General features: G+C 37.6%; 1 protein-coding gene across 2 annotated transcripts in view; it reads left to right on the forward strand.

Annotated features, from left to right (window-relative positions):
* The window catches only part of DIAPH3 (diaphanous-related formin 3), a 428,227-nt gene that overhangs the window by 283,577 nt on the left and 119,016 nt on the right, over positions 1–25,634 (forward strand). Inside the window, exons 23-24 of one of the 2 annotated variants that reach the window (XM_008594695.1) lie at positions 11,699–11,794; positions 12,274–12,333. In XM_008594695.1, the coding sequence (XP_008592917.1) occupies positions 11,699–11,794; positions 12,274–12,333 (156 nt within the window). Of the gene's footprint in view, positions 1–11,698; positions 11,795–12,273; positions 12,360–25,634 lie in introns of those variants that run through there. The other variant, XM_008594703.1, reaches the window with a different exon arrangement.

A 25,634-nucleotide genomic window follows, 5' to 3' on the forward strand; every position in this document is an offset into this window, starting at 1 on the left:
GAATGTTGAATCTTTCCCTAGAAGATTTTCCATTTTCTTTGCCCAGATCCATCAGAGAAATCACTATCTATAGCATCTACATCCTTATAAAATGTGTTTCTTAAATAATAAGATATGAGGGTCAAAATTACTCCCTAATCTGTTGGCTGCAGAATGGATGTCGTGTTAGCAAGCATGAAAACAACACTAATTTCCTTGTACATCTCCATCAGAGCTTTTCGGTGACCAGGTGCGTTGTCAATGGGCAGTAATATTTTGAAAGGAATCTTTTTTTCTGAGCAATAGATCCCAATAGTTGACTTAAAATATTCAGTAAACCATGCTGTAAACTGATGTGCTGTCATCCAGGCTTTGTTGCTTTATTTGTATAGCAGAGCACAGGCAGAGTAGATTTAGCATAATATCTAGGGCTTTAGGATTTTCAGAATGGTAAATGAGTGTTGGCTTCAACTTAAAGTAAATACCTGCATTAGCCCCTAACCAGAGAGTCAAGCTGTCCTTTGAAACTTTGAAGCCAGGCATTGACTTCTCACTAGCTATGCAAGTCCTAGATGGCATCTTCTTCCAATATTAGGCAGTTTCATCTACATTGAAAATCTGTTGTTTTGTGTGGCCACCTTCATCAATGGTCTTAGCTAGATCTTCTGGATAACTTGCTGAAGCTTCTACATCAGTACTTGCTGCTTTACCTTGCCCTTATATGTTATGGAGACGGCTTCTTTCCTTAAACCTCATGAACCAACCACTGCAAGCTTCAAACTTTTCTTATGCAGCTTCCTCACCTCTTTCAGCCTTCATAGAATTGAAGAGAGTTAGGGCCTTGCTCTGGATGAGGCTTTGGCTTAAGAGAATGTTATGGCTGTTTTGATCTTCTATCCAGACCTTCTCCATATCAGCAGTGATGCTGTTTCACTTTCTTATCATTTGTGTGTCCACTGGAGTAGCTCTTTTAATTTCCTTCGAGAACTTTTTTTTTTTGCTTTCATGACGTGGCTAACTGCTTGGTGCTGGAGGCCTAGCTTTCAGCCTGTCTCAGCTTTCAACATGCCTTCCTTTCTAAGCTTCATCATTTCTGGCTTTTGATTTCAAGTGAGAGACAGGTGACTCTTTCTTTCACTTGAACACTTAGATGCCATTGTAGGGTTATTAATTGGCCTAATTTCAATATTGTGTCTCAGGGAGTAGGGAGGCCTGTGGAGAAGGAGAGAGATGGGGGAACCACTGGTCAGAGGAGAAGTCAGAATACACACATTATCAATTAAGTTTGTCATCTTAAATGGGCATGGTTTGTGGTGCCCAAAACAATTACGGTAGTAACATCAAACATCACTGACTACATATCACCGTAACATATAATAATAATGAAAAAGTTTGAAATATTGCAAGAAGTACTAGAATGTGACGCAGAGACACAAAATGAGCACATGCTGTTGGAAAAATGGTGCTGATAGACTTGACTTGTTCAATGTAGGGTTGCCACTAACCTTCAATTTGTAAACAATGTCTGTGAAGCACAACAAAGTAAACTCAGTAAAACAAGGCATGACTGTGTGACCTGCATACTTCTAAGTTACATCTATTAGTATAACCAGTTTCTCTCCCCCAAGTTTTAAACCTGTGAATCCATCAACCCTCTAGACACCTTTAATCACTTTGTGGTTGGATATCTCATGAACGTCTTAACATATCCAGAATTGAACTCTTCTCTGGGCTCAGCCCATTCTACCACCAAAGATGATTCTGTACTTGGTGAATGTTATCAATATGCATCCACAGATGATTCTGTACTTGGTGAATGTTATCAATATGCATCCACAGATGATTCTGTACTTGGTGAATGTTATCAATATGCATCCAGGCGTCCAAGTCAGATCCTGCAAATCAGCCTCAGCTTTATTTATTTATGTTGTTCACATCCATGCAGACCGAGATGTTTTATTCTTCCTCCTCTTTTTCATTTTCTATCACCTCTATTCTCTTATTTGGGCCCTGCAATTACATTTTGCCTAGTTTTAAATCACTAAACATGCCTCTTCTTATTTTCCTTGCCCTCAGTCTCTTCTCAGAATCTTTCTAAAGTAGAAATTTGACCATATTACTTCCTAGTTTAAAGTTAGTTAATAGCTCCCTTAAAGATAAAATCCAGACTTTATAGCGTGGCACATTCAGCCCTTGCTGAGTTGGCCTCTGCCTGCTCTTCAGCTCCACTCTCAGCACTCCTGCACTGGGTCCTGCACTCTTTCTCTTCATATCTGAGTTCTCTCAGGTAGTTCCCGTTCCTCCAGAAATCCTGCCTTGTACAGCTTTTCTGACAGCTTTAGCAAGCAAGGCCTTCCCTCTTCCAGCAGCCCTGGCACTCTTAAAGTGATTCCCTACGTCTGAGCTGTCCAGGAAGCCTACCGTGACTGCCACGCCCTCTCCCTGTGCCCACGCTAGCCCACACTGGACATCTCTGTCACAATACTCGTCATGTTCTGTTGTGCCGCTACCTCTTCCTGCTCTTCTCAGAGGTAGCACCTTTAGGTCAAGAATCAATCTCTTCCTTCATCTTCTCTTCTTTCTCAGTCTTGTCCTTTTCCCTTTCAACGTATGTTTTAGTTACTTTGTATAATGTCTACAAGTTCCTAAATTAAATATGATCGGCTCATAGCACAGTAAAATGTCTTTTCTCTTACTCGTCTCAACCATCTCCCACTTCCCAGAGGCAATCACTTTTAATTCTTAGTTACTTCTTCTGGTATTTACCTTTCTCTATTTGTAGATAATATGCGTAGACTGCTATTTATTAATTTTTTATTTCAGACATTCCTGAGTTCCTGATAACTAGTTGAGGATTTAGTTCCTTTATGCCCTCTCCCCGCTTACGCTTGCCGTGTATACCCCTCCTCCTTTACCCCTGTTGTCTTTGTTAGAATTATGTCACAATGATGGTCAACAGAATAGCCAGTGTTTATAATATTGCCACTATGTAAATATTCTTCCTTTCTCCTCTCTGAGTTCATTCCTGCTGCTATAACAAAAATACCTTAGACTAGGTTATTCATAAACAATAGAAATGTATTTCGTCTAATTCTGGAGGCTGGGAAGTCCAAGATCAGTGCACCAACAAATTCCATGTCTGGTAAGGGCTGACTCTCTACTCCATAGTTGGTGCCTTGTTGCTGTGTAGAGGACATGGTAGAGGACCTCCTTTTAAAAAAAAAATTTTTAATTGGCACATAATTGTACATAATTAGGGGGTATAATGTGATATTTGGGTACATGTATACAGTGTGTATGATCATATCAGGGTAATTTGCATATCCATCACCTCAAACATTTGTCACATCCATGTGTTGCGAACATTCAAAATCCCCTCTTCTATTCAAAATTATACAATAAATCATTAACTGTAGTCACCCTACTTGCTATCGAACACTAGAACTTATTCTTCCTATCTAAGTGTAATTTTGTGTTTGTTGACCAACTTCTTCTTACTGCTCCCCTGCCCCCCAGCCTCTAGTAACCACTATTCTATTCTCTACTTCTATGAATCAACTTTTTTAGCTTCTACATACGAGTGAGGACATGCAGTATTTATCATTCTGTGCCTGGCTTATTTCAGTAATCCCATTCATGACCTAATTACCTCATAGAGGCTTCACTTCTTAATAATATCACATTGGGGATGAAGTTCCAATTTATTAATTTTGGGGGCCAAAATTCAGACCATAGCATTTCCTACTGGACAACTTTGTTATCTTTAGGATAACGCAAACTTATCTTTTTAAATTTGCTTACTCTTTGTGCATATATGTTACTGTTTTATCCAAAGCCTCTAATAGATCTGTGAAATAATCAGCATTTTTGCAAATGGTCCAACACAACAGATTTGCTGTCAGTTTCCTGGCCACAGTTCTCTCCTACAGCTCTGTTTCCTCCCATGTCATCTGAGCTGGCTGCCCTGGGCCTGGACATCCTGGGAATTACCTTTGCCACTTTGCTCTTTTGTCTCCTCCTCATACTGGATCTCATGTTTTCCTCTTACTTTTCTCCCTCGTTTTACAAAAGCACATCTTCCAGTCTCCTTCTAAGAAAGCATGTTATAGACACATGTATATCTGAAAAATGTACATTTTTTTTGGCCTCGTCTTATTGGCAACACAACCATTTCTTCATTGGAAATAATTTCTCGGGGCCGGCCCGGTGGCGCACTGGATAGTGCGCCGCTTGAGAAGCGCGGCGGCGCTCCCGCCCGAGGGTTCGGATCCCACATACAGACCGGTTCCCGCTCGCTGGCTGAGCGAGGCGCGGGAGCAGCACCGAGGGTTGCGATCCCGTTGCCGGTCCCCGGTCCGGTACGGGGGCAACACTGAGGGTTGCAATCCGTTGCCGGACACAGAAAAAGACAAAAGAAAAAATAATAATAATAATAATAATTTCTCTTCAGAATTTGGAAACCATTTCTTTCCTGTCCTTTGGAATTCAGTGTTGCTCTTGAGAAATTCAGTTCCATTCTGATTTCTTTCCTTTGTATGTGATCTGTTTTGGTTTTTTAGTTTGTTTGCTTTTTTTTTTTTTAAGTTTTCTAGAATCTCTTAGGATCTTTGTTGTATCCTTAGTTATCTGAAATTTCAGTATTATACCTTGGCTGAAGAAAATGGAATAAAGGAAAGAGAATTTCTACTAGATCACTAACTTATCTTTTTTCTCCTTTTGAAGTTAGGTGGTTCCCTACATGCCACCTCTCCTGACTCAGTCACATACACTTCCAGAGTGCCATGAACACTTATGAGGGAAGGATAAAGTCTTATCCTGATATTTTTCAGGACCTTTCTGGGGCTCTGGCCCATAGTGCAGAATGAGTATTTTTTTAAATGTGGAATGACTTCCAAAAACACTACCTACGTTTCTGTCTGAATTTGAGGCCAGAATTTTCATCTGGCTTCTGGAAGTTATCTGGAGGTTCCTGCTAGCACCTTCCACTAACATGTCCAGAAGGAAACACATTATCTTCTCCAAACTTTGTCTTCCACCAAAAATCAATATTATTAAAACATTTCTTTTTATATTTTCTCTTCCTCCAGTCATAGGTCCTGGAGACCTCAGAGATGTCCTTGGCAGCTCTTCTTGGCCTCATATTCTACTGATTCTGCTTTAGAAATAACTCATCCCTTGCCCACTCTCACCACTTCTATTTAACATAGTACTAGAGGTACTAGCCAGAGCAGTCAGTCAAGAGAAAGAGATAAAGGGAATCCAGATTGGAAAAGATGAAGTCAAACTTTCTATATTTGCAGATGACATGATACTATATATATAGGAAAACCTAAAGACTCTATCAAAAAATTCTTAGAGCTGGTTAATAACTTCAGTAGCATTGCAGGATACAAAATAAATGCCCCCAAATCAGTAGCATTTATATACTCAAATAATGAATTAACAGAAAGAGAAATAAAGAAAGCAAGCCATTTACAACTGCCATGAAAAAAATAAGATAAATAGGGATCAGTTTAACCAGGGAGGTGAAAGACCTCTACAATGAGAACTACAAACCACTTCTGACAGAAATTCAAGAAGATACAAAAAGATGGAAAGATATTCCATGCTCCTGGATCGGAAGAATTAACATTGTGAAAATGTCTATACTACCCAAAGCTTATCTACAGATTCAGTGCAATCCCCATCAAAATACCAAACACATTCTCCACAGAAATGGAAAAAAACAATCTTACTTTTCATATGGAACAACAAAAGACCTCAAATAGCCAAAGCAATCCTGAGCAAAAAAAAATAAAACCAGAGGCATAATTCTACCTGACTTCAAATTATACTACAAAGCTATTGTAACCAAAACAGCATGGTGCTGATATAAAAATAGACATTCAGACCAGTGTAGTAGAATTGAGAACCCAGAAATTACCCCTCAGGCTTACAGCCATCTGATATTGGACAAAGGCAACTAAAATCTACATTGGGGAAAAGATTGCCTCTTCAACAAGTTGTGCTGGGAAAACTGGATATCCATATGGAGAAGAATGAAACTAGATAGGCATCTCCCACCATACACTAAAATCAACTCAAAATGGATTAAAGACTTAAGTATAAGAACTAAAATTGTAAAATTATTAAGGGAAAATCTAGGTGAAACACTTCAGCAATTAGGTCTGGGCACAGGCTTTATGAACATGAGCCCAAAAGCACAAGCAGCAAAAGAAAAAATAAAATGGAACTATATCAAACTAAAAAGCTTCTTCACAGCAAAGGAAACAAGAGTGAAACAAAAACCTACAGAGTGGGAGAAAATTTTTGCTAACTATGCATCCAACAAGGGGTTAATACCCAGGATATCCATAGAACTCAAGCAATTATACAGTAAAAAAACAAATAACCCAATTAAAAAATGGGCAAAGGAGCTGAATAAACATTTTTCCAAGGAAGACATGTAAATGGCCAACAGATACATGAAAAAATGCTCAACATCACTAGTCATCAAGGAAATGCAAATTCAAACTACATTGAGATACCACCTCACCACTGTTAGACTGGCTATAGTCAAAAAGACAGTGAATAACAAATGCTGACGAGGGTGTGGAGAGAAGAGAACACTCCTACACTGTTGGTGGGACTGTGAATTAGTACAACCACTATGAAAACAGTATGGAGGTTTCTCAAACATCTATAGATAGCTCTTCCATATGATCTAGTAATCCCTTTTCTGGGTATATACCCAGAGGAATGGAAATCATCATGTCAAAGGAATACCTGTACTCCCATGTTCATTGCAGCTCTGTTTACAATAGCCAAGATATGGAACCAACCTAGATGTTCATTGATGGGTGATTGGATAAGGAAACTGTGGTGTGTATATATATACACACACACACATACACACACCATGGAATACTACTCTGCTATAAAAAAGAACGAAGTACTCCCATTTGCAACAACATGGATGAGCCTGGAGAAACTTACGTTGAGTGAAATAAGCAAATCACAGAGGGATAAGTACCGCATGTGCTCACTCATATGTGGGAGCTAAGAGAGAAAGATGGAAGGAAAGAAAGACCACAGTAGTGTGTTGGAACATTCCTAGGACTACAAAGTGGAGTGTGGGGCGGGGAGACACAGGGTACAAAAATAATTTCTGGTAATGAGTATGCTGCAGGAATATGGCCCTCACATCATGGGCACGAGGGGTGAAAGTTAGCTTTGTATCTCATGAATATTCATAATAAAAAAAATTTTTTTTTTAAATAACTCATCCTTAACCCTCCCTTCCTTTCCCTTGACACGTTGTGATTTTTAAAATACCATTACAAATTAAACAAGGTGCTATGTCATTCAGACATGGAAAAACTTTGACTATTGCAGTTAGTCTGTTTACTTAAACGAGTTTTCACAGCAGGAGAAAGGCTATAAATATTTTGAAAATAAATTGACTTGTAGTTAGAGAAGTTGAATTCTAGACTATGATAAAAAAATGGCTAATTTTTATTTCTCTTTTTTGTATTAGAAAACAAATATGAATCAGTTTATTATAGCTCATTTTTTGTTTTTATTCATATCTTTTGCCTTTGTACCTGCTATTCCTTCTGCCAAGAATCCTATTCCCTTCCCAGTTCCCGCCATGGCTAACTCCTGCCTCTTCTTTGGGTCATCATTTACTAGGAAGCCTTACATTTCCAGTAGCTCATATACATCACTCCCATGCCTACCACCCTTTTCTCTTCTAGAAAAGATTTCTCTTTAACTCTTAGGGCCTAGATATTCATAGTACCTAATAATGTCCTGACACACAGTACCATGTGCCAGGTAACCATGTGTTCGATGAATGTTCTAAATTCATTTTTAACATTTGGAAGAATATCTTCCTTATATATCCCCGTCTTACACATTGGTTTTATTTCAAGAATGTATTTGTACTTCAAGTCAGAGTTTCCCTTAGAAATAATGTTATACATGATTATGTCCTTAACCAAGGACGTAATCAAATACATTGTAAAAGATTTACTTAATTTGTAACATATTTGCAACAGTGCTTAAACATTTAATAATAAGTAGATATTCCATGAACTTCCTATAGTTCACTGTGGAGTTCTTTTAATGAATTTATTTCCCTACATTTTTATATCATTTAGCAGTTTACCAAGTGCTTTCATTTGTATTATCTCATTTGATCACATCATTAACCCTAGGCAGACATTATCTCTGTTATACATGACAGGAATGATTATGTAAATAGTCCAGTGTCATACAGGTAGTTAGTTGATAGCTCAGACTAGAAGCAGGTTGTTTTACTTCACTGTGTATGTGGGAGTGAAGGCCAAGAAGAGTCATTAACTCTGGGGGACAAGAGCAGGGATAGAGGTTCCAAGTAGGAGCAATGGACGAGAGAGAGAATGTGGAGACATTTGCTCGGTTTCAAATATAAGTGAAATCTATAATCCCTGTCCTCGGTGAGCTCACAGTCTAGTGGTAAAAACAGTCAAAAAGGACTTATTGCTATATGTAGCACATGCCATTGGGACATGGAAGGGCACCCAGTTCAGCCTGTGTGGGTCAGGGAAGATTCCTCAGTTCTCTGTCTTGAAGAAGAGGTAGGAGCTACTTTGGAGGAGAAAGTGAGATGGATGCTCTGTATAGAGAAAAAAAACACGTTCAAAGGCAGGTCATAGAAAACATGGAACTGTGTGTTAAGTTCCCTAATGAGCCTAAACATGTCAGCATCTACAGGGGCACTTCACAAAGTTCATGGAATGATTCATTTTATCTTTTAATTCTATTTTTGCATGAACTCTTTGAAGTATCCTCACATGTCCTAAGAACAATGGAGTTATCTTGCCTAACTATAATACAATTATCACACTCTGATATCTTAACATCAGTATGATATAATTGATTAATAGTCTAATATCCAGTCCATATTCACATTTCCCCTGTTATCCCAATAATGTAATTTATAACTTTTTTTTTTCTAATTCAGGAACTAATCAAGGACTGCATTATATTTAGTTGTCATGTCTTTTTAGTCTCCTTTAATCTAGAATGGTTCTGTAGTATTTTCTTTTCTCCCCTCCCCACCCCCTCACTTCCTTTCTTGATCTTTTGTGCTATTGATAGCTTTTAGAGCCCAGGCCAGTTGTGTCACAGAACGTTCCTCACTTTGGATCTCTATGATTGTTTCCTCACATTGAGATTCAGGTTAAGTATTTTTGTGCAAAGTGTTACATAGGTTATGCTGCACATCACTTCAGGAGGCAGTTGCTGTCAGTGTATCTCATTCAGATTTGATTATTTGGTTAAGGTAGTACCTACCAGACAGATTTCCCCACAGCCTTTGTTCCCCCACAGCCATACACAATAGTTTTTGCAACTGAATCATCTCTTACTATGTGAGTTATGATGTGGTGAATTTTCTGTTTCTCTCATATCTTTGACATCTCTTAGTTGAAACTCTTCTATGAAGAGCTTTCCGTTTCTATTTTTTTTTCTCTTAATATCAATGTGGATGTATGATTTTTTCCCCAGTGTGTAATAATCTATTCCCATCATTACTTATTCCATTCTCATATTGTCCTAAATTTGGCAGTGCAACCCTTCAGTCTGGCCTATCTGTCCTTTTGACACATCCCTATCAGTTTTTGAGCACTTTCTTATTTTCTGGCACAGCAATATGTTCCTGACTCATTTCATACTTTCTTGCCTTAAGTGTTCTGGTTCCTTTTAGTTAGTAATTGTATTTAGAAATCAAGATCTGAGAGCTAGGTGTGCTCATTGATACTGTAGTGTCATTATTTCTGAACTCTTTTGATCCATAAAGCTAGGAAAAGGTTTTTTTAAAAAAACTTTGTGTTTATATTGATACCTGTATATCCAATCCAACACTTCCTAGTTTTTTTCTCTCCTCCCATTCCATATTTGTATTTTCTTTCACACAGTGAGCCCTGTTGCCAACATCAACACATTTCCCCATCTGCTCAGTCTGATAATACACATTTAGTAGTTTCAGAATCACTATATCAGTAGCACTACAAATTTACTAAAGGAAAAGTTTGGATTTTCTTTGTGTTTTTGTTTTTCCTTAAAGTGTATGCCATGAAAAGTAATCCAAAGGTACTTCGATTAACTTTTTCCTTCTTTATAATCAATGCTGTCAATATGATAACATGCTCATTTGTTTCTATCTGATTTCAACTTTAGGTTTTATTTTTTTTAATCTCATGAAAAAGTAAACATAAGATGAAAAAAATTTATTTATTTACTTACTCACTTACTTTTTGCTGGCCAGTACTGAGATCAAACCCTGGACCTTAGTGTTTTCAGCATCACACTCTGATCAACTGAGCTAACTAGCCAGCTTGAAAAAATTTTATTTTAGATTTTTAAAATGTTTCCTTTTACTAATGAAATATATTCACTGTTTTAAATATTTGGTATTACCTGCAGTTCTTTTGAGTGTAAATTTTCAAAGATATGTAGATATCTTCTTATTATACTGTTCGAAATATTTAATGGGTTTTAATTAAAACAGCCAACAAGCCACTTTAGAATTAAAATTAACAACCAAATACTCTATTTCTCACCCACCTTTTTTGATAACACCAACAAGGTTTAGTATTCTTCTAAAAATATGAAATAGAACCACATGGAAAAAGGGCTGACACATATTTATATTTATATATCTGTTTATAAATTGTAAATGAGTATGTTATTTATATTCTTGCATTCGCTTGTCATCTGTTCTCTATAATGGGATTGTGTCTCAAAAAGGAAAAAAAAAATCCAGAGAAAAGTAGTTCTCCATTACTTTAGACGTAACGGTATACCAGCCCTACAATTTCATAGGGAATGCCTGCAAGTAACCTCTTTTGGAGGGGCAGAAAGTCCTTAGCTTTTCCTTGAATTTGGGTTGGGCCCAATAGTTTCTTTGAAGCTTTTTCCCCTGCTTCCTTTGAATAATATTTGATAACTATAAAAATTATAAGAATATTCTGGGATATTATAAGGATAATCTGTTATTTGTGGAGAGAATTGGCTCTATATCCACATCCTTCGTTAACAGAATATCAATTTAAGTTAATCATAATGGGATACAGTCCTTTAGACTTTGAGAACTTCTTTTGGTCTGTTTTTCATTATATAAGATAAACTTTTTATACATTCTGTAAAGTTGTGTAGTGATTGTTTTGTGTCACCCCAAGTCAGAGGGCTACTATCCTTTGATTAAAGGAGGCATGTTCACAAAAGTTAGCATAGAAGTATAATTTTGTATGGTAAGTTTAGACAGCAGAATCTCAGTAACAACAACAAAAACATTCTCCCACACCTGGTCTATTTTAGAATAGAGGCTGATGCTTTGAAAATAACCCATTTCTACAAAGGAAATGTGATTTATGATAACTCAAGACACAGACATGACTAGAGCCACATTCCATTTAAAGTTATTGTGCCGTTGGACTATAAAAGCAGTGCTCTGAAGTGAATCAGTGGAACTTGGTCCTCTTCAGTGAATGGTAACACAGGCACTAATGAGACAGAGTTCATTAAAAAATAGTTGATTTATGAGAGAGTTAAAGTCCTATCTTATTTTGAAATTGTTGCCTTAGTCCTGCATCTGATCTTTTTTTCTTTTCACCATCACCAGTTTGTATGTATGCTTTGACATTGCTATGGTAACCCTGAGGGCTGATGGAATTCCCTGCATCTCTTTTCATAGAGGGTGATGAGACAGGAGTGATGGATAGTCTGCTGGAGGCCTTGCAGTCGGGGGCTGCCTTCCGCGACAGAAGAAAAAGGACACCGAAGCCGAAAGGTGAACACTTACTTGTTTCATGTTACTTTCTTGGGAACTATCACAGAGAAGATCGCTCTTTTTTTTCCTAATTCTTTTAAAGTCATGTGTCAAGAATACAGTGCTGTGGGAAACAACTCTTCAGAAGTTTCATAAATTAGCTTAATCCCTTGCAAAGCCAAATGTCAGAGAGATATGCATTCCAGTTGGCCGATGTCAGTAGCACATTAACAAATCAATGCACTGAACCTAGAAAATCCTGATTAGTGTGACAAGTCTCATCCAAAGAACCATATGTACCTTATCCCAGTGGAGTTTACAGTAGCATAATTAAATGGGAAGTAAAAGTCATAACATTATTGCTTCAAGTATTTCAGAGTATTAAAGCATTACTTCCTGAAATACTTAACTTTGCAAAAAAGTATGTCTAATACTGTTATATTCCTTGAGATGAACAGACCTCTATATTAAGTTTCTTTTCTTTTTTTTTTTTTTAACAGATATTCGGCAAAGTCTCAGTCCAATGTCTCAGAGGTCTGTTCTGAAAGTTTGTAACCATGGTAATAAACCATATTCATGAATTGCACATTCTTTTTATCTACTTTTATCTTGATCATCTGTGATTTTAGTAGGCTGCTCTGAAGTTCTCAAGTTTCAGTATAACTAAAAAGTAAAAATGTGTGGATGTACGTATTTGCTATTATCAGATTGTGTACTCAGATTTTCCATCCTTACCTCATTGTCTTGAGGTTATATAGTGGGTTCTTCTTTTACATCTCTAATGAATGTGAATGTTTTTTGTGATTATTTGAAGTTACCTTCACAAATTTCTGATCAGTGTTGTTTGAGGCACCCTTTGAAAAGCAAAGTGCTCTTGTAATGTTAAGTATTTTAAGTATCTGTACATTAAGATACAATTTGAAGTATTAAATCTGTTACCTATTTTACTCTACCTTATTTGCCAGTACAGTTAGAAATACTTTGACAAGCATTTGGCAAAATCATAAATACATATGAGCTTTGTGTGATTTTTGTGAAAAGATGTACTAAAATCACTAAAAAGAAGGTGAATTAATTTAGCCTCTGATACTTATCTAAGATTGACTCCTTTTGAAAATCCCTAACCAGTCCTACATGCCTAACTGCATGGAGTCCTCTTCCTCTGTCCAGGGTGCCATTTTGTGTTGACTGGATTTTATTTACTTTGGTTTCCTTTCCCTCCAAGCTATGTAATTGGGGTTCTGCCTACCTTCTATAGTGAAAAATACGTGCATTCATTGTGAGTGTCATTTATTCACAGTGAGATTGTCACCACAGTTTGCCAGATTTGTAAATGGAAAAATACTTGACAGGTTTTCATTCAAGGGTTTTTTGAGTGCTGATGAGTTAAGTTCTAGAAGTATTAACATATTCTAATAAAGAAACTTGTGTCAAATTTCTAAGGTAGCTTAAAATAATCATCAGGTAAATTTAAAAGAAGGCATGGGTGTAATTATCTCTTAATAGCTATGTGGATCCTTACTGCCCAAGGTAGAGTATAGATAGTAGGTGACTAATAGATGAGAGGAAAGGTAAAAATCTGTAGCAGTATTTTAGGTCTTTTTCAGTATGTTTTTGTTTTTGTTTTGCCTTTCCCTATTCTAACAATTGTAAAAAGGAGTTGGAATAAGTCAGAGAAGTTTATTGTGGATAACTTAGTGTTTGTACTTTACAGCCATTGTGATATGCTAACAAGGGCAAAAAATGTAGAGGTTTGACCTTTTCTGGATTTTAGAGATTATTTTGTTTTGTAAATGAATAAACAGAAGCCCAGAAAGGCTGAAAACTTCGCAAGAATACAGATTGAGTTAGACACAACTGTGACCATAATACAGTTCTATTTCTTATTGTATCTTTTACTGCATGTAGACACTTTATTTATTATGATTTATTTTTTAAAAAAAGAACTACAGCCAAACCTAATGATTGTAATGTGATTGTAATGGCATACATATACCCATCCTACACTTAATTTAAAATAAATATTTTAGATATTATGTAGGGAAAAATTATTTAAGATAACTGGGGCACTGGCCTTAGGGGAGCCCAGTTTTGTGACTGTAATGTTAGTTAAAGTCTGGGATGTGATGACAGCTGTAATTACTTATGAATTGTGGTATTTCTGTTCATTATATAAAAGCAGATGAGCATTGCATTTCTATAGAGCTAATATGTACAGTCTTAAGTTCTAAGGCTATTATGATAATTAAGCTAGTAGATTATAGAGCAAGCCAAAGGAGATGTATCACAAACATAAAATTCTCTGTTCTAATATAAATATAATAGATTGAAGCATTTTTTAAACTTATTTTTTATTGATATTTCTGTGTTTTTTCTTCACTTTTCTAACGAAATAGAAAAATCTAAATGACCAAATTTATCTTAAGGGATTGCATATATAAAGATAGTTTTATTAGACTAGATGTTGAAGAGTTCAGGATTTGGTTAAGGAAAATATTTTCATTGCAAAAACTATCATGATTATATTCAGAATAAGATGATATTTCAGAGTTCATTTTGTAATCTTTTTATTTCTAATAATTACTTTGTTTTTATTGCAAATACTAAACCTACAACTGAAATATGCGATTGAAGTGTAACATTGAACCTACTTTATGTTTTAATTTGCTTCCATATACTTAGAAAGAAAGCTAATGTCTGATATTTATATTTTCTACAAGAATATATTCTTGATATTGATTCCATAACTATTTTCAAGAGATTTATAAGATTTTCTACAATTATTTGAAATTAATTTATATCCCAAGTAAAATAATAATAGTATTAATAATAATAAGCTAATGTTTACTGAGTTGTTTGGCTTACTAAATGCCAAGCACTATGCTGAACGTTTTATACATATCATCCCATTTACTCTTGTCAATAATTCTAGCAGGTAGTATTTTTATCTCCGTTTGATAGTTGAAAATAATCAAGGATTAAACAGGTCTAATAGCTGTGTAAGGTTATTATGCAGCCAAGTTTTGAACTTGGGCCTATCTGACTTCAGAGTACCAATTCTTAATCTCTTTGCCATGTCTATTGTGAATACAACTGCTTGAATCAGTATCTAATCCCCTTCCCATCCATGAGCCAATGACTCGTGGGTGTACTTCTTTTTTTCTCTTGTGACATAAAGTTGAATGATTGAGACACAATCTCTTAGAGGTTCTCCAGCCTCTGGGGTGCCTCATCTCTTGATCCCAGATTTAACCACTAGATAGCACTGTTTTTCTAGTCTGAGGCTTGGATTACAAGGATAATCTTCTGGAATTAATTATGACCACTTTTTATTTCTTTTAATAAACTCAGTATTAAAACATCTATATTAATTTTAATAAACTTATGCTCTCTTAGAAAGATTATAGAAGATTTAGACAAAAAATATATATCCAAAGCCCAAATTTAAGCTTATTAGCTGCAATTTTAACTTTTTATTATCTGTGTAGTTTTTATTGTCTGTGCTCTTTCAAACTAAAACTATACTGTCGTGCATCACTTAGTGATGGAGATATGTTCTGAGAAATGTGTCATTAGGCAATTTGTCCTTGTGAGAAAATTACAGAATGTACTTCCATGAACCTAGTTGGTGTAGCCCACTACATACCTAGGTTGTATGGTAATAGCCTGTTGCTCCAAGTACCTTCACGTATGCAGTCTGTCATTGACTGAAACATTGTTTTGTTGCACATGATTGTAGTCCCAAACTTCTTAGATTCATTTTTGTATATACAGAGTATCTTTTATTTTGGAATCAAAAAATCCTGACAAAGTATCCTCTGGGACCTTGGGGCTAAAATGACCCAGTGTATGTTTTGGCAAGCTGATCTCAAGCATTCTAACTCCACTGGGCTTCAGAAATATAGAAATCTTACACACTGAGTAATCCAGCCCTTGTGCTATGCTCCAAACCTCTACCAAAAATACTTTGGTTAAAACTTTCACCTGTGTTATCTTTTGCTTTGGCTGTTATGGCCTAAGCAGAAAGTAAGTATTCACTATTTCTAAATCTTCATTTATTCAGCAAATGTTATTAAGCACTGGCTAGGCACTTAAGATATAGAAAACACTTTAAGAATGCACCATCTAGTTGGGAGACCAACGAGTAATAATTCCCAAACATCTGGTAAATGCCAGAACAGAGGCAACACAGAAAGTTTTGGCAGGATCAGGAAGTCAGCAAGATTGATCCAGATTTTATGAGGACAATCCAGACTTGACTTCTAGAAGGAACTGAAATCCAGGCTGAGTTTTGAGAAATAAGTAGAAATGAGGTCAAAAACCCAAGGGCAGGGCTAAGCCAACAAGCAGCAGCAGCATGTGTGGACTTTCTCTGGATGTCCTTTCAGAACCACAGTCTGAACCTTGTAGGACTGTACTCTAATAACACCTTGGTCTTCCTGTTTTAAAATAGTCCTCTTAAAATGTTCTTATTCAGTGTCTGTCTTCCACACCACTCATGAGTTCCATCAGACTGGGGGACAAGGCAGTAAAGGAGGGTATCTGTTGTTTACTGCTATAACCCTAGTAGTTAGCTGGATTGGTACCTGGCACGGGGGTGTTTAGTAATAAGGTGTTGAATGAACAAACATGTTTATGTTGAGACTTGAATGGAACAATTAGTATATATTGAGGAGCAAAATTTTTAAGTCTCTGAATGTCACCAAAATAAGTGGGATTTACTATGCCAGTCTCTAAAGTTCTAGCTATGAACAGAATTAACCAGTTATCATCTCCTCCCTTAAATGTTATCTATCATCAGAAAGAGATATTTGATCACCACTGGTCTGTGCTTCAAAAGGTTGTTGGATGAGATGTAAAGGGTGGGATTCAATCCTGATTGGATTATTCATTACGTAGGAGTGGAGGGCTACTTATTAAATTTCTTTCTATTACTTAGTCAAGCAAAGTGTAACAACATTAAAACAAAAGAATGCATCTGCTAATGAGTAGAGGGCATTATCTCATTTCTTTATTCAACAGTGTTTCCCAAACCTGAAGATTTTCTGTAGTCTACAGAAAATAGTAAAAGTTCCTCTTTTCAGTTAAGATAATCAAAGTATTTATTAATGCATTTTTTATAAAGATCATACAATAGTGTTTATGTGTCACTGAATCAGCTAGCTTAGTTGAAAATAATGGACCAGATGGGGAAGAAGTATATTGAGAGGCCAAGAAATGCCAGGCCAAGAAATTTGGACTATTGAAGTTTTTGAGCATAAAAATGACAGGTCTGAGCAGTTTGTATGGAACTAAAGTGACAAATGTAAGCAAGAGGGTAGAATTAAAAAGACTTCATAGCCACCTTGATGCCAGAGTGGATGGGCTGCAAGGGAGGGGGACAGAGTCAAAGAGTGTATCAAGGTTTGAGGAAAGAAGCCAAGCCTGGAGCTCTAGGTTAAGAGACCTTCACAGAGAAAGTTGCATAAGCAAATGAATTATCTACAGGAGAATCTTTAAAAAAGAGAATGGCTTGTTAAGGACTGCACCTGAGGGATGGGCTCCAGTGAGTAAGGAAGTGAAGGAGATGCAGCAGAGAGAGAAAGAAATAGGGAGGGATTGGTAGTGGAGCCTAAATCATGAAGGTTGAGAGAAGAGTTTCAAGGATTGATTTCCTCGTTCCTTTTTCTTTTCTTGATTATTTAATTTATAACCTCTGGTATACCACTGAGTAACTACTGTTTTTCATGGTACGTTAATTTCTACTCTCCTTAGGGACTTCTCTTCCCCTGTGCACTTGGTAAATTCTTTATAAAACTTTTGTGACAAAGCTTTTACAAATACAGATTGTTGCACCACCCCTTACGATGCATCTGCCTGCAGTTTGATTGCATCCTCATTAGATGGTTCTCTTTTCATTAAGTAGTACAGTGGGATTTTTTTTCCCAGTTAAATGGATATAGAGTAATCAGAAAGAATTCTATAAACTATATGCAATTAAAACCCCTAATGATAAAACTATTTAACTGTGACAAAATAAGATAAAACATAATCAAAATTTTAGGCAAACAAATATTACACATTTTTAGTGAACATCCATAATCTAAACAAAATCTTGCTATATTATCTTTACACTAAATCAATTCTTAATAGCGTTAATTTGGATTTGATTATCTATTTTTACTCTTCCACTTATATATGGAGCTTTGAGAGATTTTTATAGAAATAAGATTGTATTGCCTTCAGGCACAGCTGCTCTGCCACTCTAAGATTTGAAGACAGAATTAAATGTGAAGCTAGTTAGAGATCTTTGAATTCACATATTTGTCTACAAAATAACTCTAAGGGGGGCGCACAAGACAAGCTTTGTTGTGGATGTATCACAACTTCATAGCCTGCCCAGTGCTGCCCATCCCCACCTGCCACCATCTACTCAGTCTTGGGTCCCCTTGTTTCTTGACCTACCTTTTTCCCAAGTAGCCAAGAATTTGTCTTGAAGTAGAATTATGAAATGTTTAAAGTTTTCAAGGTGTCTACTGAATACTAACTGCCTTAAGACTTCTTTGAAAACAATGAGGACACCACCAAACCAGTTCTTGTTTAGAGAACATTATCAAAGTAATAAATGTTGACAACTGCCATTTTCATTTGTTTTAAGTGTATCCTCTTTTAAAGTAGAAAGAGCATGCAGAAAAATATAGTAAAATTACATGATTTTTCTAAATGCCATTGGCTTATTTTCTTGAGAATGTTTTTTGTTCTCTTTCTGATGAACTTGGGCCTGCCAAATAAAGGGAGCTGTTAGAATACTAATTGTTTTTGACACCCTTACGCTTGGGCTTTCAAGCAGAATCAAATGCTACCTGTAGCTGTCAAGACTTAAAATATTTTTTAAGGAGATTTTTCTAGGCCAGTAATGTAAAGCAATTTGGGTGATTTCACATTTATTCAAACATCAGTCTCTTGTATTTACTATGTAGTCAAGCAAAGGGAAGAATGGACTCAGCAGGGATCCTGCCTAGGTAAGGATGCCCTGTGGGTAGACTGGAAAGGCTTTTCTTTTCTAATTTATAGTCAGGGCAGGATAACCTTTTGGCATAGTCATTATCAAACAGACTCTTAAGCATGAACAGGTTAGAAAAGTCTCAAGTAGTAAAGACTTCAAGTTGTTTTAAAAGGATATTTATGCAAGAAATAGCAAATGTCTTTCATTTAATGAGCATTCACAAATGTATGCTGAAGGCTGGAATAAATTTACTGAAAAGGAGATAAAGAACTACTATATAAGGAAAGTAATGTCCTTGACTCCCTTGAAACAGTTGTTATGATTAATATGTCTCTTGTTCTGTTTGTGTTCCATAGTGGACTATAATTATTATGATCTTTTAAAATTTTGTCAGTCTCTTTAAATTTTGAATCTCTCTTTTCTTGTAGCAAAGTTTCAGAATCTGGGTTTATAAGGAGTCACAGGAGGGATTTCAGAAGCTCCTTGAACTCTGTACTTTCAAATTTTGTGTTTGGACATTTTATTTATTTATTTTTCCCCTGGTGAAAAGATCTGTTGACTTTGTCACACTTATCAAAAAAAAAAAAGGACAAAGAATTACTGATTTTTGTTGTTTGGTGAATGGTTTGTTACAATTTTTTTCTATTTCTACTTATTATAATTTTCATGTAATATAATTAAAAGGAAGCTATTTCTACTATAATTTGCCATTTGAGAACTAAACTTTCATTGACATGATCAAAAATGTGGAAAATATGTCAAATGGTTTAAAGTTTTCAATTTTATAATCTACCATTTTAGTGACAGGTTGTTTAGGATAAACAGTTAAGATCCCTGAAATGGTGCCACTACTGTAAAGGTTCACTGGGCACACCAAACAGAAGACAACATCTCTACCTGGCACAGTCATCAGTCTTCCTGGACCTCCTGGGCAGGAAGGGGTGCAGGGTTCATCTGGGTTATACAACTTGGAAGAAGCAGGCAGGAGAAAGAGGAGCGTGAGAGGAGCAATCTTTCCCAGAAACTGCCAGCAACACAGAAGCCAAGGGAGAGGGTAGTCACCGAAGCCACATGTTCAGAAGGCCAGGTGAGGAAATGATGGGCAAGCACCAGAGCACAGACTGGACTGAAGGGCAAAGAGTAGAAAGTGAAGCCAGGCAGCCTTGGTTAGAGGAGGAGTGGAGGCTGTTTTGTCTAAAAACCTGGATATGAAGGAAAGAAAAAGAAAGGAAATAGCTGGAACCTGTAGCTTTGTAATTTAATGAGTGTGTTATGTTTCTTTGCCCTTCGTGTGACAGAGGCTTTACTGTCTTTGTATTCTGAAGAGATGTAGCTCTGGAGGTGAGGGGTTAAGATTTAGGGGAGCAGTAGCTGGGGTAAACTTCCTGGGGCATGGGATGTAAGACCACAGGTGTGGAGAGCTGGAAGTACAAAGGAAGGATGTTTGAGTAGAAGTGGATGCAAATATTAAGAAATGGAGAGTTTGGAGATCTCACCTGATAAAATCTGTTCTCTCTGAGATTTAGGGTATAGGGTCTTTTCCTGAAAGTGATATAGTCTCCCTGGGTGGGGAAGGGGGGAAAGGGCAATGGGGAATGATACACCTCCTCTAGGGAGTGTGAGAGGAAACCAGTCAAGGAGACGCAAGTACTTTTTGCATCAATGCCCTGCTGAAAAGGGAGACAACTACTTGTATAGTGATAGTAGTCTGTGAGGTCTGAGGGGAAGAAAAGTAGCCCAGGTGCTTCCCAGACCCTGGGACAAAGAGCAGGTGGTCCCCAGTAGCCTAGAGTTTCTAAAAATTAATCTCCACATGTGACCATAGGTCTCAGTGTAGCGCTAGGGCTAATGTCAGAATCCTCCCGACCTCGCAAATTGTAGTGCTCTTAATCCTGTTCGTGACGCCAGTTGTCAGGCTACTCGACTATGCCAGTTGTTGGGCTCTTTTACCTGACCATAATCCTGCACCAGCTGGGCCAATTGTCGAGCTAGGGCTGGGTCTGGAGCTCACAGACCACTCAAGCCCATTTCAGAGTGGGTCACAAACCCTTCATACGGCAGGCTGGGTCAACAGACCCTTTACACACAGGTCTGTGAGCTAGGTAATGGGCAAACAGGTCCTTGGAAGCTGCAAGTTGGAAAGGCATGGCTGCTTGTGCAGTGGCGGCTGCTCGAGGCAGTAAACTCCAGCCAGGGTGGTGGCCCCGGGCAGGCACACTAACTCCACCCACACACAACCTGCCCACAAAGAATGCTGTACCACCCCCAACCTGCCCCAAAGCGAGGGGGCCTGATTAAATTATTCTGTTTTCCCAACAGTTAGGTAGTAGGCAGACTGGTATGCTTTAGAGCACCTGCCAAATAGTCATCACATTTTTTATAGAGGTGAAGATATTTCTTATTTTAAAAAATACAGTAGTTATAGAAAAATAATGAAAACTCTTATGGAACATCTTATACCAATGTATGGTTCGGCATTGTTGTGCTTTTGTGTTGCATCTGTGGAAGGCATTATAGCAGGAATAGTGGGGACCCTAATGCAGCTGGGTTAGGCATGTGGCAACTGCATCATGTGTCTAAGCAAGATCTTTTCCTAAGAAAGCGGTAATTAGTTATTTCTAAAGAACCATTAAATTTACTTTTATATTTTATTCGCCCTCATTAAAGGTCAGTTCCAAGTAGCCACTGATACAGAAACCACTTTTCAAGTTCACTGTCAATGTTAAAAATAAGTATTTTGCAAAATGCTGACACATAGTAGATACTTCAAAAATAGAAGTAGTTGTTCATATTCAGCGACCGTTTGTGAAAGCATAAACTAGCTTTTTGTAGAAGCCTTGAATGGTGTAGCAGAGCAGTCTAACCTTGAAAAACAGCATGGAGCCAGGATTGGGCTTCCGAGTCAACCAGTTGTTGGTTTGAATTCTTGACTTACTAATGGGGTATCCGTGGCAGGTGGTTTAACTTTTAAATTTTCTTTTCCTCAGCTATAAAAAGAGAAATTACACTGTGTGTTTCACAGGCCATTTGGAAGACTAAATGGAAAGTGTGAAAGTACTCTGGTACAGTGCAGACAGTTGAAGAGGTATCCAGTGAATTCAGTGTACGCTTTCTCCCTCATTCTTCCCCTTCTTCACCTTCCTTCCATGGTACATTTGTCAACAGGCAGTTATTGGAAATTCTTGAACAAAGTGACAGTGGTACACAGAACAGCTGTAGTAATTAGAGAGATTGAAATTAATTTTCTTAACTATGAATATTTTTTGTACTGCCCTTAAAATGCATGAAGTAATATGAACTAGTTTGGTAGAAGAAAGTTGAGAAAAAGACTACAGAGAGTTTTGTTTTTAAAATAAAGTTACAAAGATATTTTAACCTCCTTTTCTCCTTGGGAGTCATCACAAAGCCACCAGGAGAAAACAGTCGCAAAAACAATTCCCAGCTGCTATGAAATCAAGACATATTTAACCTGGAACAGCAATATTTAAAGACAAAGAATGGAGATGACGACGACGCCACAAAGAGATGTCTCAGTTTCCTAGGGCTTCTCTGCCCTCTGGTATTCATACCCGTATGGAATTCACTCCCCCTGACCCCCCAAACATTGTCCCAGGGTTAGTCTGTAACCAATTAAATATGGCAGAAAATGATGGTATGTAACTAACAAGATGAGGTTATAAAAGATACTTTCATGTTGGATGCTCTGTTCTGCTTTCTCCCCCTTCCTTGGCTCTGGGTTACGCAATGTTGTGAGCAGCCCTTTGGAGAGACCCAAGTTGTAAGGAACTGAAGCTTCCATCGAGCAGCTGTGTGAGCTTTAAGTTTATTCCTGTTACGATTTAACCAGAAGCCAAAGTCTCTTCTTTCATTAGTTATCTATCTCTTTTTCTCCTAAAATACACTGATTGTACTTTATTTTTTTCTTTTTCATTTTCTCTCTCTGAATATTGTATATGAACCTTACAGGGGTCTTCTGTCTCTTCTAGCTCTCAGCTTATCATCTTTATGTAATCGAGAAGCTAAAGTGCTCTTGAATGTGCATTCCTAAGGAGTGATAGGGGATGATAAGAATCAATAATGGTAGTGCCTCTGGCTCAGGATAATAAATGTGCTTTTGCATATAAAGCAGACATTCTTCCAACCTTTTTTGTGTGTTCTGTAGATAGCACTGGCCAGTGATTTTGAAGCACATTTCTGAATTGTTTTCTTCCCTTGTCATTCTTAATGTGAGAGAGCATAATGATAGAATGAGTAATAGAGAAAAATCAAGTACTGCTCTACTTTATTTTGCCTTTTAGAGCAAGAGTAGCCTTCCAGTGGTGCATAAGAACTTGATAGCTAATCTCTATCCCCCATCCCCCAAATCCTTAGTAAGCAATAGGATGGGATGAAATTAGCTTTTTGAAACATTGATGTTAGTTATAATCACTGGCTCTTTTGTAAATAAATGACTTTTAATATTTTACTCTGCTTTCGTGAAAGCCAGGAATATAGCTGGCATAACTGGAACTGTTTGTGGTTTGGAGGAAAATGGTGTGGTATGACTGCTTGTTATGTAGTCCAGGTAAGGAGATAAATGCTAAATGTTTTCCTATTTTTGAAAGGGTCTGAAAATTCTTTAAGCAAGCATTGACACGCAGTAAGAAAGCTACAATACCGCATTGATTCCCAAGTAAGGAATTATTAGTATTAGTCAAGATGTATGTTATTGTGATTTGACAGTATTTGGCTGAAACAGTTTTACCATTTATTAGCACTAATATTAGAATAAATAATGATAATCATTAAGTGCTATGTACACGATCATTTAAGCAATCATGCTTGCAGTTTCCTACTATCAGTCAAACCTCTTTGGGTTAATTAGTCAGAGGAGCTGTCTTGTCCCGATTTCTAGAGGAATAATGAAATAATGAAATAGTGTTTAATCTCTTTGGGTTAATTAGTCAGAGGAGCTGTCTTGTCCCGATTTCTAGAGGAATAATGAAATAATGAAATAGTGTTTAATGGAACACTAAAGTATACTAAAGACAAGAGTACAACATCACCATTTACCTCATGTATCAACTTTATTTATCTTCACCTTGTCCATTATTGCAAACTCAAGGTTAAAAGATTCTGGTAACTTTTCTTATTTTGAAATATGATAATTAGGCCTGTTAAATTATATATGCATACTTTTTCCATTAAAGCATTTATGCAGCAGAAAAGTGCTAATATGCTAATAAAAACAAAATCCTCATTATAAAGCTACACAACTATGCCGTAATAGCGCTCTTTTACTTGCCCAAAATCCTGCACCAATTTGGCCAATTGTCAAGCTAGGGCTGGGTCTGGAGCTCACAGACCCCTCAAGCCCATTTCAGACTGGGTCACCAGACCCCTTACATACCAGGCTGGGTCACCACGCAGGTCTGTGAGCTAGGTAACCAGCAAACAGGTCCTTGGAAGCCATAGGTTGGGAAGCATGGCTACATGCGCGGCAGCTGCCTAAGGCAGCAAACTCCAGCCAAGGTGATGGCACTGCACAGGCACAATAACTCCACCCACATAGAACCTGCCCACAAAGAATGCTGTACCACCCCCTGATTAAATTATCCTATTTTCCCAACAATCCACCCCTTCAGGGTCCCTCACTGTACAATCTACATGTTCAGAATCTTGCCCAATGTTCCCTTAGCGAGGATAAATGACCCTTATATTTACATAACCTATTGTCCATTCAGTATGCCTTAAGGCTTGTAGTTCTGTCCTTTGAACTGTTAGCCGCATATGTCTGGTCAGTAGTCACCATTGGTGTGATCTTCCATGCGAATCCTGCAGTCATACTGATGGGCAGTTCAATGCATATTCAGTAGATGATCACGCCAACATACGTACAGACCCAGTTGACTCTGGTGCAGTGCCTACAGCCAGAACGCTATGGACGAAAAGACAGAAGGGTTATTGGTACCAGCAGGGTAAGTTCTCACCCCTCTGGCAAGATACATGCCAGCTTGCCATCCTGAGAAAGGATGGTTGCAGAAATACGTATCTTACCTGGCTTATGATACCATACTTTATCTGTTAACACTGTTGGATCTGTAGGTTCTACATGTAACAGTATAGGGGAACTCATAATTGGCCATAATGAGCCATAATGATAATACAAATGTGCCCTTTGGAACAGAGCACTCATCTGTTCCAGGCCATGTTACCTTTACTCAAGGAGGCCAGGTACTTGTCACCCAAGGTGAAACTTGCAAGGCTTCCTCTAATCCTTTTCCCCAAGGCCCTATTAAACCTACCCAGCATATATGGGGGGGCTTTAATTTTCCAAGGCCATTCCCATTGTACTGTCTGTCCCTGTTGCAAAAGGTTGGGGCCGGTAAGAGAATATTTCCATTCTTGCCATATCCTGGCTTCAAAAGCTTATCTTCAGTAGTGATTTGTAACTGTATAGGTGCTGCAGCTCTATGCAACACAGTTTCCACTGGAGAGGGTCTGCCCCTGTAAAGCCTGTACTTGCTGTATTGCCCTTTTTGTAGCCCCATAAGCTTGTTCTACTTCCTTGGTCCAATCCCAGAGGGCTCCTTTCTTTGTCAATGCATGTAGTAGGCATGCCATTTGGGCCATATGGGGTACAAAAGCTCTCCAATACCCCACAAATCCCAAATATGTCTGTAGCTGAGCTACTGTTGTGGGTTGAGGGTATGCCTGCATCTTATCTATAATAGCTTCTGTAATATGACTCTTGTCTTACCCGACCAGACCACTCCCAGGAATTTGGCTGATTGCCCAGGTCCTTGCACTTTGGCTGTGTTCATGGCCCACCCATATTGTTCCAAATGACTTAGCAGCATTGGAGCTGCCTGGGTTAAATCTGTAAGAGAATCAAAG

The sequence above is a fragment of the Galeopterus variegatus genome, unplaced genomic scaffold, assembly GCF_000696425.1.
Source record: "Galeopterus variegatus unplaced genomic scaffold, G_variegatus-3.0.2 Scaffold165, whole genome shotgun sequence".
Classification (NCBI taxonomy): Eukaryota; Metazoa; Chordata; class Mammalia; order Dermoptera; family Cynocephalidae; genus Galeopterus; species Galeopterus variegatus.